Source organism: Mustelus asterias, unplaced genomic scaffold (assembly GCF_964213995.1).
Source record: "Mustelus asterias unplaced genomic scaffold, sMusAst1.hap1.1 HAP1_SCAFFOLD_2661, whole genome shotgun sequence".
NCBI lineage: Eukaryota > Metazoa > Chordata > Chondrichthyes > Carcharhiniformes > Triakidae > Mustelus > Mustelus asterias.
Window position 1 is genome coordinate 32501 of NW_027592606.1, and position 14397 is coordinate 46897.

General features: G+C 53.4%; 1 protein-coding gene across 1 annotated transcript in view; it reads right to left on the bottom strand.

Moving 5' to 3' along the window:
• The window catches only part of LOC144489904 (protein-serine O-palmitoleoyltransferase porcupine-like), a gene marked incomplete at its 5' end in the record, with an annotated part of 18103 nt that extends 4931 nt beyond the window's left edge, over positions 1–13172 (bottom strand). The window contains 5 exons of the mRNA XM_078207737.1: positions 4485–4570; positions 5837–5900; positions 6260–6336; positions 11707–11807; positions 13030–13172. Of these exons, the coding sequence (XP_078063863.1) occupies positions 4485–4570; positions 5837–5900; positions 6260–6336; positions 11707–11807; positions 13030–13172 (471 nt within the window). The remainder of the gene's footprint in view (positions 1–4484; positions 4571–5836; positions 5901–6259; positions 6337–11706; positions 11808–13029) is intronic.
• Between the last annotated feature and the right edge of the window lie 1225 nt (positions 13173–14397).

Sequence of the window (14397 nt, forward strand, 5' to 3'; positions counted from 1 at the left end):
CTCTCGCAATGAAGGACAAAATTCCATTTGCCTTCTTAATTACCTGCTGCACCTGCAAACCAACTCCTTGAGATTCCTGCACAAGGACACCCAGGTCCCTCTGCACAGCAGCATGCTGCAATTTTTTACCCTTTAACTAATAGTCCATTTTTCTGTTATTCCGACCAAAATGGATGACCTCACATTTACCAACATTGTACTCCATCTGCCAGACCCTCGCCCACTCACTTAGATTATCTATATCCCTTTGCAGACTTTCAGCGTCCTCTGCACACTTTGCTCTGCCACTCATCTTAGTGTCATCTGCGAATTTTGACACACTACACTTGGTCCCCAACTCCAAATCATCTATATAAATTGTAAACAATTGCAATCCCAACACTGATCCCTGAGGCACACCACTAGCCACTGATCGCCAACCAGAAAAACACCCATTTACCCCCACTCTTTGCTTTCTGTTAGTTAACCAATCCTCTATCCATGCTAATACATTACCTGTAACACCGTGCACCTTTATCTTATGTAGCAGTCTTTGGTGCGGCACCTTGTCAAATGCCTTCTGGAAATCCAGATACACCACATCCACAGGTTCCCCATTGTCCACTGTGCATGTAATGTTCTCAAAGAATTCCATCAAATTAGTCAAACATGACCTTCCCTTCATGAACCCATGCTGCATCTTACCAATGGGACAATTTACATCCAGATGTCTCGCTATTTCTTCCTTGATGATAGATTCAAGCATTTTCCCTGCTACAGAAGTGAAGCTAACCGGCCTATAGTTACCTGCCTTTTGTCTACCTCTTTTAAACAGTGGCGTCACATTTGCTGTTTTCCAATCTGCGGGAACCACCCCAGAGTCCAGCGAATTTTGGTAAATTACCACTAGTGCATTTGCTATTTCTCCCGCCATCTCTTTTAGTCCCCTGGGATACATTCCATCAGGACCAGGAGACTTGTCTACCTTTAGCCCCATTAACTTGCCCAACACTACCTCTTTCGTGATAATGATAGTTTCTAGGTTCTCACCTGCCATCGTCTTCCTGTCAGCAATTTTTGGCATGTTATTTGTGTCTCCCACTGTGAAGACTGACACAAAATACCTGTTCAATTTTCTCATTTCCAGTTATTACATCCCCCTTCTCATCCTCTAAAGGACCAATGTTTACATTCGCCACTCTTTTTTGTTTTATATATTTGTAGAAACTTTTGCTATCTGTTTTTATATTCTGAGCTAGTTTACTTTCATAATCCATCTTACTTTTCTTTATAGCTTTTTTCGTGGCTTTCTGTTGACCTTTAAAGATTTCCCAATCCTCTCGGTTCCCACTAATCTTTGCCACTTTGTATGTATTTTCTTTCAATTTGATCCCTCCTTTATTTCCTTAGATAATAGTCCATTATCTCTTTTTCCACAGTCCTTCCTTATTACTGGTATATACCTTTGCTGAGCACTGTGAAAGATCGCTTTGAAAGTCCTCCACTGTTCCTCAATTGTCCCACCATAAAGTTTTTGCTCCCAGTCTACCTTAGCCAACTCCTCCCTCATCCCTCTGTCATCTCCTTTGTTTAAGCACAAGACACTGGTATTGGATTTTACCTTCTCACGCTCCATCCGTATTTTAAATTCAACCATACTGTGATCGCTTCTTCCGAGAGGATCTCTAACTGTAAGATCATTAATTATTCCCATCTCATTACACAGGACCAGATCTAGGATAGCTTGCTCCCTCGTAGCTTCCATTACATACTGTTCAAGGAAGCTATCGCGGATACATTCTATGAACTCCTCCTCAAGGCTGCCTTGACTGACCTGGTTTGACCAATTGATATGTAGATTAAAATCCCCCATGATGATTGCTGTCCCAGTTTTACATGCATCAGTTATTTCTCGCCCCATTATGATGTTATTATTTGGTGGCCTATAGACTACGCCGATCAGTGACTTTTTCTCCTTACTATTTCTAATTTCCACCCAAATGGATTCAACCTTTTTCTCCATAGAACCTATATCATCTCTCACTACCGCCCTGATGTCATCCTTCAATATCAGAGCTACACCACCCCCCTTACCTTCCTGTCGGTCCCTCCGAACAGTCTGATACCCCTGGATATTCCACTCCCAGTCGTGACCAGCCTGCAACCCTGTCTCTGTAATGGCCACCAAATCACACTCGTTCGCAATGATTTTTGCTGTCAACTCATTTACCTTGTTTCGAATGCTACGAGCATTCAGATAAAGTGCCCTTATGCTAGTTTTTGTACCTTCTTTCTGAATTCTAACACTTCCATTAATAACATCTCCAGAGTTCTCCTTCCTTTTAACTTTTTTCCTGATTTTTGATGTAGTTGGAATCTTCTCCCCACATTTTGTCCTTGCTCCCTCCTTCTCGGACTCCTGACATAGGTTCCCATCCCCCTGGCATATTAGTTTAAACCCTCCTCAACCGCTCGAGCAAACACTCCCCCTAGGACATCAGTCCCAGTCCTGCCCAGGTGTAACCCGTCCAATTTGTACAGGTCCCACCTCCCCCAGAACCGGTCCCAATGCCCCAGGAATCTGAAACCCTCCCCCTGACACCATCTCTTCAGCCACATATTTATCCGATATATCCTCTCATTTCTGCTCTGACCAGCACGTGGCACCGGTAATAATCCTGAGATCACTACCTTTGAGGTCCGATTTTTTAACTTTCTTCCGAGCTCCCTGTATTCTGCTTTTCGGACCTCATCCCTTTTTTAACCTATGTTGTTTGTACCGACGTGTACTCCGACCACTGGCTGTTCACCCTCCCCCTTCAGAATGTCCTGCAGCCGCTCCGAGACATCCTTGACCCGAGCACCAGGAGGCAACATCCCATCCTGGAGTCCCGTTTGCGGCCACAGAAACACCTGTCTATTCCCCTTACAATTGAATCCCCTATAACTATTGCACTGACACACTTTTTACCGCTCCCCTCTGCAGCAGAACCAACCGTGGTGCAATGAGTTTGGCTGCTGCTGCTTTCCCCAGAGAGGTCATTCCCCTCAACAGTATCCAAAGCGGTAAATCTGTTCTGCAGGGGAATGGCTACAGGAGATTCCTGCACTACCTGCCTAGCTCTCTTGCTCTGTCTGGTGGTCACCCACACCCTGCCTGCCTGCGGGGTCTGAGTCTGCGGTGTGACCACCTCTCTATACGTGCTATCAATGATACTCTCTGACTCGCGGATGCTCCACAGTGTCTCCAGCCACCGCTCCAGCCCCGAAACCCGAGCTTCCAGGAGCTGGAGACACTTCCCGCACACACACACACTGACTCTCACTCGGGTACGGGTTCCACGCACACTGACTCTCACTGGGGTACGGGTCCCACACACACTGACTCTCACTGGGGTACGAGTCCCACACACACTGACTCTCACTGGGGTACGGGTCCCACACACACTGACTCTCACTGGGGTACGAGTCCCACACACACTGACTCTCACTGGGGTACGGGTCCCACACACACTGACTCTCACTGGGGTATGGGTCCCACACACACTGACTCTCACTGGGGTACGGGTCCCACACACACTGACTCTCACTGGGGTATGGGTCCCACACACACTGACTCTCACTGGGGTACGGGTTCCACACACACTGACTCTCACTGGGGTACGGGTTCCACGCACACTGACTCTCACTGGGGTACGGGTTCCACACACACTGACTCTCACTGGGGTACCGGTCCCACACACACTGACTCTCACTGGGGTACGGGTCCCACACACACTGACTCTCACTGGGGTACGAGTCCCACACACACTGACTCTCACTGGGGTACGGGTCCCACACACACTGACTCTCACTGGGGTACGGGTCCCACACACACTGACTCTCACTGGGGTACGGGTCCCACACACACTGACTCTCATTGGGGTATGGGTCCCACACACACTGACTCTCACTGGGGTACGGGTTCCACACACACTGACTCTCACTGGGGTACGGGTTCCACGCACACTGACTCTCACTGGGGTACGGGTTCCACGCACACTGACTCTCACTGGGGTACGGGTCCCACACACACTGACTCTCACTGGGGTACGAGTCCCACACACACTGACTCTCACTGGGGTACGGGTCCCACACACACTGACTCTCACTGGGGTACGGGTCCCACACACACTGACTCTCACTGGGGTACGGGTTCCACACACACTGACTCTCACTGGGGTACGGGTCCCACACACACTGACTCTCACTGGGGTATGGGTCCCACACACACTGACTCTCACTGGGGTACGGGTTCCACACACACTGACTCTCACTGGGGTACGGGTTCCACACACACTGACTCTCACTGGGGTATGGGTCCCACACACACTGACTCTCACTGGGGTACGGGTCCCACACACACTGACTCTCACTGGGGTACGGGTCCCACACACACTGACTCTCACTGGGGTACGGGTCCCACACACTGACGGGTGATTTTGAGCTGAGATTTAATCCCTTACCGATTTATTCTGATGTGAACAGTTAGTCGGGCATCTCTTAGAGAGCACACAGGCGTCGAATATCGAGGCCAGTTTCTTTCTGAGAACTGAAAGGAGAAATGTAGTCACATAAAGCCATCAAAATCCTTCACAAAGGCGATCAGAGAAAAGCGCACAGGGCATCTGCAGATACAGGGATTGGAGAACAAGCCTCAGGGGGTCTGCAGTTCCATAAAGCTTTGGCAGAACCACACTCGAGAGTAATGTGCACAGTTCTGATCTCCTCACCCAAGGTAGAGAAAGCGGGGGGAGAGGGAGAGAGGGCAGGGGGGAGAGAGAGAGGGCAGGAGGGAGAGAGAGAGGGCAGGAGGGAGAGAGAGAGGGCAGGGGAGAGAGAGAGAGAGAGGGCAGGAGGGAGAGAGAGAGAGAGACAGGGAGTGTGAGAGAGAGATAGAGAGAGGGCAGGAGAGACAGAGAGAGAGAGAATGGGCAAGAGGGAGAGAGAGAGGGCAGGAGGGAGAGAGAGGGGGCAGGAGGGAGGGAGAGAGAGGGGGCAGGAGGGAGAGAGAGAGAGAGAAAGGGCAGGAGGGAGAGAGAGAGAGAGGGCAGGAGGGAGAGAGAGAGAGAGAGAGAGGGCAGGAGGGAGAGAGAGGGCAGGAGGGAGAGAGAGAGAGAGAGGGCAGGAGAGAGAGAGAGGGCATGAGGGAGAGAGAGGGCAGGAGGGAGAGAGAGGGCAGGAGGGAGAGAGAGGGCAGGAGGGAGAGAGAGGGCAGGAGGGAGAGAGAGGGCAGGAGGGAGAGAGAGGGCAGGAGGGAGAGAGAGGGCAGGAGGGAGAGAGAGGGCAGGAGGGAGAGAGAGGGCAGGAGGGAGAGAGAGGGCAGGAGGGAGAGAGAGGGCAGGAGGGAGAGAGAGGGCAGGAGGGAGAGAGAGGGCAGGAGGGAGAGAGAGGGCAGGAGGGAGAGAGAGGGCAGGAGGGAGAGAGTGAGGGGGCGGGAGGGAGAGAGAGAGAGAGAGGGCAGGAGGGAGAGAGAGAGAGAGAGAGAGAGAGCAGGAGGGAGAGAGAGAGAGAGGACAGGAGGGAGAGAGAGAGAGGGCAGGAGGGAGAGAGAGAGGGCAGGAGGGAGAGAGAGAGAGAGGGGCAGGAGGGGGAGAGAGAGAGAGAGAGAGGGCAGGAGGGGGAGTGAGAGAGAGGGCAGGAGGGAGAGAGAGAGAGAGAGGGCAGGAGGGAGAGAGAGAGAGAGAGAGAGAGAGGGCAGGAGGGAGAGAGAGAGAGAGAGGGCAGAAGGGAGAGAGAGTGAGTGAGTGGGGGAGGGTCCAGTCTGTGGAAGGCACGGGCAGCAATGGTGGAGTGACGGGAATGAGGAGTGTCTTACCGTGTTCCACGTAGGTGATGAATCCGAGCGAGAGGAGGACGGCCCCGAGGTGGAAGCTGAGGCCCTGAGGAAGAGGGGGATTGGGCAGGTTAGTAACTCACACTGCCAAACATCAGCAAAAGAGAAAGAAACACCCGGAAGCTGAAGGAAGAGAACAACTGGCAGAGAGGAGAACGTCTCCAAGGGAAACTGCCCTCTGCGCCTCCAATGACCCTGTCACAGAGCGGGGCCAATAAAGAGGCCTGGTCCCCTCGGCCGGGTATCACTGAGCAGTTCCGGACTCCGCACTAGCAGAGGGGTCTGGAATGCAGACAAGGATGGGCTGAATGGCCTCTACCTGTGCGTTCACTCAGGGGATGTGGGCAAGCCAACCCCCAATTGACCTGGGAACGCAGTTGCTCTTGGGTCGGTGGGAATACTCACGTGTAACAGTGCGCTGGCGGCGTAGGTCACCAGAATGGCCGGAAAGGTCCCCAAGGTCAGCGCGCTCTTGAATACATCTGAGAAAGAGGCAGAGGAAATAGAGAACGCCATTAACAGAATCAGCAGGTTCACTTCAACGCAACAAATACTCTGGATAATATCACGGTGAACTGAGTTCATTTATTAGTGTCACAGATAGGCTTACATTAACACTGCAATGAAGTTACTGTGAAAATCCCCCTAGTCGCCACACTCCGGCGCCTGTTCGGGTACAGAGGGAGAATTTAGCACCGGCCAATGCACCCTAACCAGCACCTCTTTCAGACTGTGGGAGACTCTATCTCCTTTAGGCTTCCATTGGAAAAAGAGAGGATCAGGCAAGCTAGGAAAGCGTTTATATGGAGTATGGGGAAATATGAAGACATAAGGCAGCAAATTAGAGGAGTAAATTGGAAGGAGGTATTCTCGGGGAAATCTACTGAAGAGAGGTGGCAGTTTTTCAAGGAATGTCTGTCTAGGGTTCTACAGGACAATGTTCCGAGCAGACAGGGAGGAGTTGGTAGGTTAAAGGACCCGTGGTGCACGAAAGCTGTGCGGGACCTAGTCGAGAAGAAAAGGAAAGCATACAAAAGGTTCAGCGAGCTTGGCGAAGATAGGGATCTAGATGAGTATACGGCTTGTAGGAAGGGACTAAAGAAGGAAATTAGGAGAGCCAGAAGGGGTCACGAGAAGGCCTTGGCAAGTAGAATTAAGGAAAACCCTAAGGCGTTCTATAAATATGTGAAGAGTAAAAGGATGAGACGTGAAGAATAGGACCTTTAAAAGGTGAAGGCGGGAAAATCAGTACGGAACCAGTAGAAATGGCAGAGTGCTTAATGAGTATTTTGCCTCGGTTTTACAGAGGAGAAGGACCTGGGTGGATGTACTGTGGGCTTGCGGTGGACTGAAAGGATTGAGTATGTGGACTTTAACAGAGGTTGTGCTGGAATCTTTGAATGGCATCAAGATAGATAAGTCGCCGGGTCCGGATGGGATGTACCCCAGGTTACTGTGGGAGGCGAGGGAAGAGATTGCAGAGCCTCTGGCGATGATCTTTGCGTCGTCGATGGAGACGGGAGAGTTGCCGGAGGATTGGAGGATTGCGGATGTGGTTCCTATTTTCAAGAAGGGGAATAGGGATAGCCCAGATAATTACCGACCGGTGAGTCTAACCTCAGTGGTTGGTAAGCTGATGGAGAAGATCCTGAGGGACAAGATTTATGAGCATTTAGAGAGGTTTAGTATGCTCAAGAATACTCAGCATGGCTTTGTCAAAGGCAGATCGTGCCGTACGGGCCTGGTGGAGTTCTTCGAAAATGTGACTAAACACATTGACGAAGGGAAGGCGGTAGATGTGGTTTATATGGATTTTAGCAAGGCGTTCGATAAGGTCCCCTATGCAAGGGTTCTAGAAAAAGTGAGAGGGCATGGGATCCAAGGGGCTGCTTCACTGTGGATCCAGAACTGGCTTGCCCAAAGGAGGCAGAGAGTGGGTATAGATGGGTCTTTTTCTAAATGGAGGTCGGTCACCAGTGGTGTGCCCCAGGGATCTGTTCTGGGACCCTTGCTGTTTGTCATTTTCATAAATGACCTGGATGAGGAAGTGGAGGGATGGGTTGGTAAGTTTGCCGACGACATGAAGGTTGGTGGGGTTGTGGATAGTCTGGAGGGATGTCAGAAGTTACAGAGGGACATAGATAGGATGCAAGACTGGGCGGAGAAGTGGCAGATGGACTTCAACCCAGATAAATGCGTAGTGGTCCATTTTGGCAGGTCAAATGGGATGAAGGAGTACAATGTAAAGGGAAAGACTCTTAGTACTGTGGAGGATCAGAAGGACCTTTGGGTCCGGGTCCATAGGACTCTAAAATCGGCCCCGCAGGTGGAGGAGGTGGTTAAAAAGGCGTATGGTGTGCTGGCTTTTATCAATCGAGGGATTGAGTTTAGGAGTCCGGGGATAATGATGCAGCTATATAAGACGCTCGTCAGACCCCACTTGGAGTACTGTGCTCAGTTCTGGTCGCCTCATTACAGGAAGGATGTGGAAAAGATTAAAAGGGTGCAGAGGAGATTTACAAGGATGTTGCCTGGATTGAGTGGCATGCCTTATGAGGATAGGCTGAGGGAGCTCGGTCTTTTCTCCTTGGAGAGACGTAGGATGAGAGGAGACCTAATAGAGGTGTACAAGATGTTGAGAGGCATAGATCGGGTGGACTCTGAGGCTTTTTCCCAGGGTGGAAATGGCTGCTACAAGAGGACACAGGTTTAGGGTGCTGGGGGGTAGGTACAGGGGAAATGTTAGGGGGAAGTTTTTCACACAGAGGGTGGTGGGCGAGTGGAATCGGCTGCCGTCAATGGTGGTGGAGGCGAACTCAATAGGGTCTTTTAAGAGACTCCTGGATGAGTACATGGGACTTAATAGGATGGAGGGTTATAGGTAGGCCTAAAAGGTAGGGATATGTTCGGCACAACTTGTGGGGCCGAAGGGCCTGTTTTGTGCTGTAGTTTTCTATGTTTCTATGAAACCGGAGCACCCGGAGGAAACCCATGCAGACACGGGGAGAACGTGCAGACTCCGCACAGACAGTCACCCAAGTTGGGAATCGGGTCCCTGGCAGCAGATGCAGTACAATGTGGATAAATGTGAGGTTATCCGCTTTGGGAGCAATAATAGATTATTACTTGAATGGGTGTAAATTGAGAGAGGGCGGATACTCAGCGAGACCTTGGAGTCCTCGTGCATCAGTCGCTGAAAGTAAGCGCGCAGGTACAGCAGGCAGTAAAGACGGCAAATGGTATGTTGCCCTTCATAGCGAGAGAATCATAGAATCCTACAGAGCAGAAGGAGGCCATTCGGCCCATCGCGTCTGCACTGACCATAATCCCACCCAGGCTTTATCCCCATAATCCCATGCATTTACCCGAGCTAGACCCCCCACACTAAGGGGCAATTTAGCACAGCCAATTCACCTAACCCGCACATCTTTGGAGTGTGAGAGGAAACCAGAGCACCCGGGGGAAACCCACACAGACAGAGGGAGAATGTGCAGACTCCGCACAGACAGTGACCCAAGCTGGAATTGAACCTGGTTCCCTGGCGCTGTGAGGCAGCAGTGCTAAGCACTGTGCCGCCCATTTGAGGATTTGAGTATAGGGATAGGGATGTTTTGCTGCAATTGTACAGAGCGTTGGTGAGGCCACACCTGGAGTATTGTGTGCAGTTTTGGTCTCCTTATCTGAGGAAGGATGTCCTTGCTATAGAGGGAGCACAGCGAAGGTTTACCAGGCTGATTCCTGGGGTCTGTCATATGAGGAGAGACTAAGTGGGTTAGGATTATATTCACTGGAGTTTAGAAGAGTGAGAGAGGATCTCATAGAAACTTATAAAATTCTAACAGGGTTAGACAGGGTGGATTCAGAAAGAATGTTCCCGATGGTGGGGGGAGTCCAGAACTAGGGGTCATAGTTTGAGGATAAGGGGTAAACCTTTTAGAACTGAGGTGAGGAGAAATTTCTTCACCCAGAGGGTGGTGAATGTGTGGAATTCACTCCCACAGAAAGTAGCTGAGGCCAAAACGTTGTGTGATTTCAAGAAGAAATTAGATATCGCTCTTGGGGCTAAAGGGATCGAGGGATATGGCGGGGAGGGGGATCAGGATATTGGATTTGATGATCAGCCGTGATCAAAATGAATGGGGGAGCAGCTTGAAGGGCTGAATGGCCTCCTCCGGCTTCTAGTTTCCATGTTAATCGATACGAACGTACATATGAATTAGAAGTAGGCCACTCAGCCCCTCGAGCCTGATACCCCATTCGATATTAATTACGGCTGATCTGTGTGTAACCTCATCCGCATATTCCCCTCGGCCCCTCGTTAACCCATCAACCCCCCCTCGTTAATTCAGAATCTATCCACTTCCACCTGGATAAATATTCTGAAACTTTCCTCCCATTGCCTTCTGAGGAAGAGAGTTCTATAGACTCGGCACGCTCCGAGAGAAAGCATTCCCCCGCCGTCGTCTCCTTCTGAAATGGGCCACCACTTACTTTTAAACAGTGACCCCCAATCCCCTCCATCCCCGCGCCCCCCCACCTCCCGAGTTCTCGATTCTCCCACAAGAGGAAGCATCCTCTCCACATCCACCGTGTCCAGAAACCCCCTCAGGATCTGAAAGGTCATGATCGGGTCGCGCTTCTCTCTTCCAAACTCCAGCGGATACCAGCCCAGCGTCTCCGACTTCTCATCAGACAATCCGAACACTCCTGGTGTTATTTATTCTCGGATAAATCATTCTCCATCACGAGTGAATCAATGCCAGGGAGGAGATTCAGGAGAAATGTCCTGATCCAGAGAGTCGGGGAGAATGTGGGACTCGCTCCCACGGGGGAGTCGGGGAGAATGTGGGACTCGCTCCCACGGGGAGTAGGGGAGAATGTGGGACTCGCTCCCATGGGGAGTGGGGGAGAATGTGGGACTCGCTCCCATGGGGAGTGGGGGAGAATGTGGGACTCGCTCCCACGGGGAGTAGGGGAGAATGTGGGACTCGCTCCCATGGGGAGTGGGGGAGAATGTGGGACTCGCTCCCACGGGGAGTGGGGGAGAATGGTGGGACTCGCTCCCATGGGGAGTAGGGGAGAATGTGGGACTCGCTCCCACGGGGAGTAGGGGAGAATGTGGGACTCACTCCCACGGGGAGTGGGGGAGAATGTGGGACTCGCTCCCACGGGGAGTGGGGGAGAATGGTGGGACTCGCTCCCATGGGGAGTAGGGGAGAATGTGGGACTCGCTCCCACGGGGAGTAGGGGAGAATGTGGGACTCGCTCCCACGGGTAGTGGGGGAGAATGTGGGACTTGCTCCCATGGGGAGTGGGGGAGAATGTGGGACTCGCTCCCACAGGGAGTGGGGGAGAATGTGGGACTCGCTCCCACGGGGAGTAGGGGAGAATGTGGGACTCGCTCCCACGGGGAGTGGGGGAGAATGTGGGACTCGCTCCCACAGGGAGTGGGGGAGAATGTGGGACTCGCTCCCACGGGGAGTGGGGGAGAATGTGGGACTCGCTCCCATGGGGAGTGAGGGAGAATGTGGGACTCGCTCCCACGGGGACTGGGGGAGATGAATCGTGTCGATGTGTTTGAGATGGGAGGGAGAGGGACCGCTGAATAAACAAACATGGCGGGGAGGAATAGGAGGATGTGCAAGAGAGGAGGTGGAGGGGGTAGGTGAAGGCAGGCTCCAGGCAGATATGCCAGCAAGAAGCAGAGGGCCCGAAGCCCTTAGCAGTGCGATTCGAGGGGCTCCAGGGAGGTAGTCGTGTGTGTGGGGTGAGGGAATGCGGTCTGGGGGTGAGGGAGGTGGGTATTTCAGGGGGGTGGGGTAAGGGGAGGTGGGGGCGGGGGTGGTACGTACAGGTGTTCAGCCAGCGTGACATCGGAACATTCCAACTGCTCACCACCTCCACCATCGACCGAGGCAGCTCCACATTTAATGGCTTCGAAACGGCCAGATCCCTGCAAACCGGACACAGAACAGGGATAGTGGGAACACAGGAAATCTGTTGGTAAATAGCCGCGCTATTGACAATATTGTATCCCATCCCACAGTGCGGCGCACCCTCAGCACTGACCCTCCCACAGTGCGGCGCTCCCTCAGCACTGACCCTCCCACAGTGCGGCGCTCCCTCAGCACTGACCCTCCCACAGTGCGGCGCTCCCTCAGCACTGACCCTCCCACAGTGTGGGACTCCCTCAGCACTGACCCTCCCACAGTGCGGGACTCCCTCAGCACTGACCCTCCCACAGTGTGGGACTCCCTCAGCACTGACCCTCCCACAGTGCGGCACTCCCTCAGCACTGACCCTCCCTCGGCACTGACCTTCCCACAGTGCGGTGCTCCCTCAGCACTCATCCTCCCAAAGTGCAGGCGCTCCCTCGGCACTGACCCTCCCACAGTGCGGCGCTCCCTCAGCACTGACCCTCCCACAGTGCGGCGCTCCCTCAGCACTGACCCTCCCACAGTGCTGCGCTCCCTCAGCACCGACCCTCCCACAGTGCAACGCTCCCTCAGCACTGACCCTCCCACAGTGTGGCACTCCCTCGGCACTGACCCTCCCACAGTGCGGCGCTCCCTCGGCACTGACACTCCCACAGTGCGGCGCTCCCTCGGCACTGACCCTCCCACAGTGCGGCACTCCCTCGGCACTGACCCTCCCACAGTGCAGCGCTCCCTCAGCACTGACCCTCCCACAGTGCGGCGCCCCTCAGCCCTGTCCCTCGAACAGTGTTGCACTCCCTCAGCACTGACCCTCCCTCAGCACTGACCCTCCCACAGTGCGGGGCTCCCTCAGCACTGACCCTCCCACAGTGCGGCGCTCCCTCAGCACTGACCCTCCCACAGTGCGGCGCTCCCTCAGCCCTGTCCCTCGAACAGTGTTGCACTCCCTCAGCACTGACCCTCCCTCAGCACTGACCCTCCCACAGTGCGGGGCTCCCTCAGCACTGACCCTCCCACAGTGCGGCGCTCCCTCAGCACTGACCCTCCCACAGTGCGGCGCTCCCTCAGTATGACACTGGGGGAGCGTCGGGCCTGGATTTTGGGTCTCGGGTCTGTGGAGTGGACGCTCATTCCCATGACCTTCTGACCTTGGGGAGAGAGAGTGAGACCAGAGGTGTGGCCAACAGTGGGTATGTGGAGATCCGGCCCCCACTCACTCCCGTTACGAGGCACACCTACCATTTCACATTGTCCTTCTGTTCGGTGAAGCCAGCTCCTGCCAGCGTTGCCGTGGTCTCGGACAGAAATCCCACAAAGTAGTTGCTGAAGTGGAAAGAGGTGGCACTCTCGTAGGCTCGCAACCACCTGGCAAAGAGGGAGACACGTCAGCGGGCACTGGCCATTCGCCTGCCAATGGTGCCAGGATGCTTGCCAGCTCCTGGCAGTGTTGGTTGTTACCGCAACAGTCGGGGGAAGCACTTCAGCACGTGCTCAGTGGCAGGCTCACTGCATTTTAAAATGAACAAGTTGGCTTGACACAGACTAACAATATAGGGTTTTTGCATAACATTCAAGGCTTTGGGCCAAGTGCTGGCAGATGGGATTGAGTGGGACTTCGGGTGTTTCTCATGTGTTGGTGCAGACTTGATGGGCCGAAGAATTACACAATGCAGAAGAGATCCTATGTTGTCCTCATGAACCTCGCCCACCCACCATCACATACCAACCCCCACCCTCTCCAGCTGAGCCACCCCTGTCCCCCAAACTCAATCCATGTACTAACCCCTATCCTCCTGGCTTCCTCCCCTGCTGGAACTGTCCTCTGGAATTTAAAATCCAGCTACACCAGCTCCACCTGCCCCATACCACACATGGAGGAGTTCCCTGCCCTACACTGCTCCCATTCAGAGAGGAGATTCACCAGCCTGCATACCCCTCCAATCACTATTCGGGGCACAGATCAGCTAGATAGTCAATATCTTTTCCCAAAGGTAGGGGAGTCTAAAACTAGAGGGCATAGGTTTAAGGTGAGAGGGGAGAGATACACAAGTGTCCAGAGGGGCAATTTTTTCACACAGAGGGTGGTGAGTGTCTGGAACAAGCTGCCAGAGGTAGTAGTAGAGGCGGGTACAGAGGGAGAGAGATTGGGACAGGGGGAGAGCGAGAGATTGGGACAGAGGGAGAGAGCGAGAGATTGGGACAGAGAGAGAGAGCGAGATTGGGACGGGGGAGAGAGCGAGATTGGGACAGGGGGAGAGAGCGAGATTGGGACAGGGGGAGAGAGCGAGATTGGGACAGGGGGAGAGAGCGAGATTGGGACAGGGGGAGAGAGCGAGATTGGGACAGAGGGAGAGAGTGAGAGATTGGGACAGAGGGAGAGAGTGAGAGATTGGGACAGAGGGAGAGAGTGAGAGATTGGGACAGAGGGAGAGAGCGAGAGATTGGGACAGAGAGAGAGAGCGAGATTGGGACGGGGGAGAGAGCGAGATTGGGACAGGGGGAGAGAGCGAGATTGGGACGGGGGGAGAGAGCGAGATTGGGACAGGGGGAGAGAGCGAGATTGGGACAGGGGGAGAGAGCGAGATTGGGACGGGGGGAGAGAGCGAG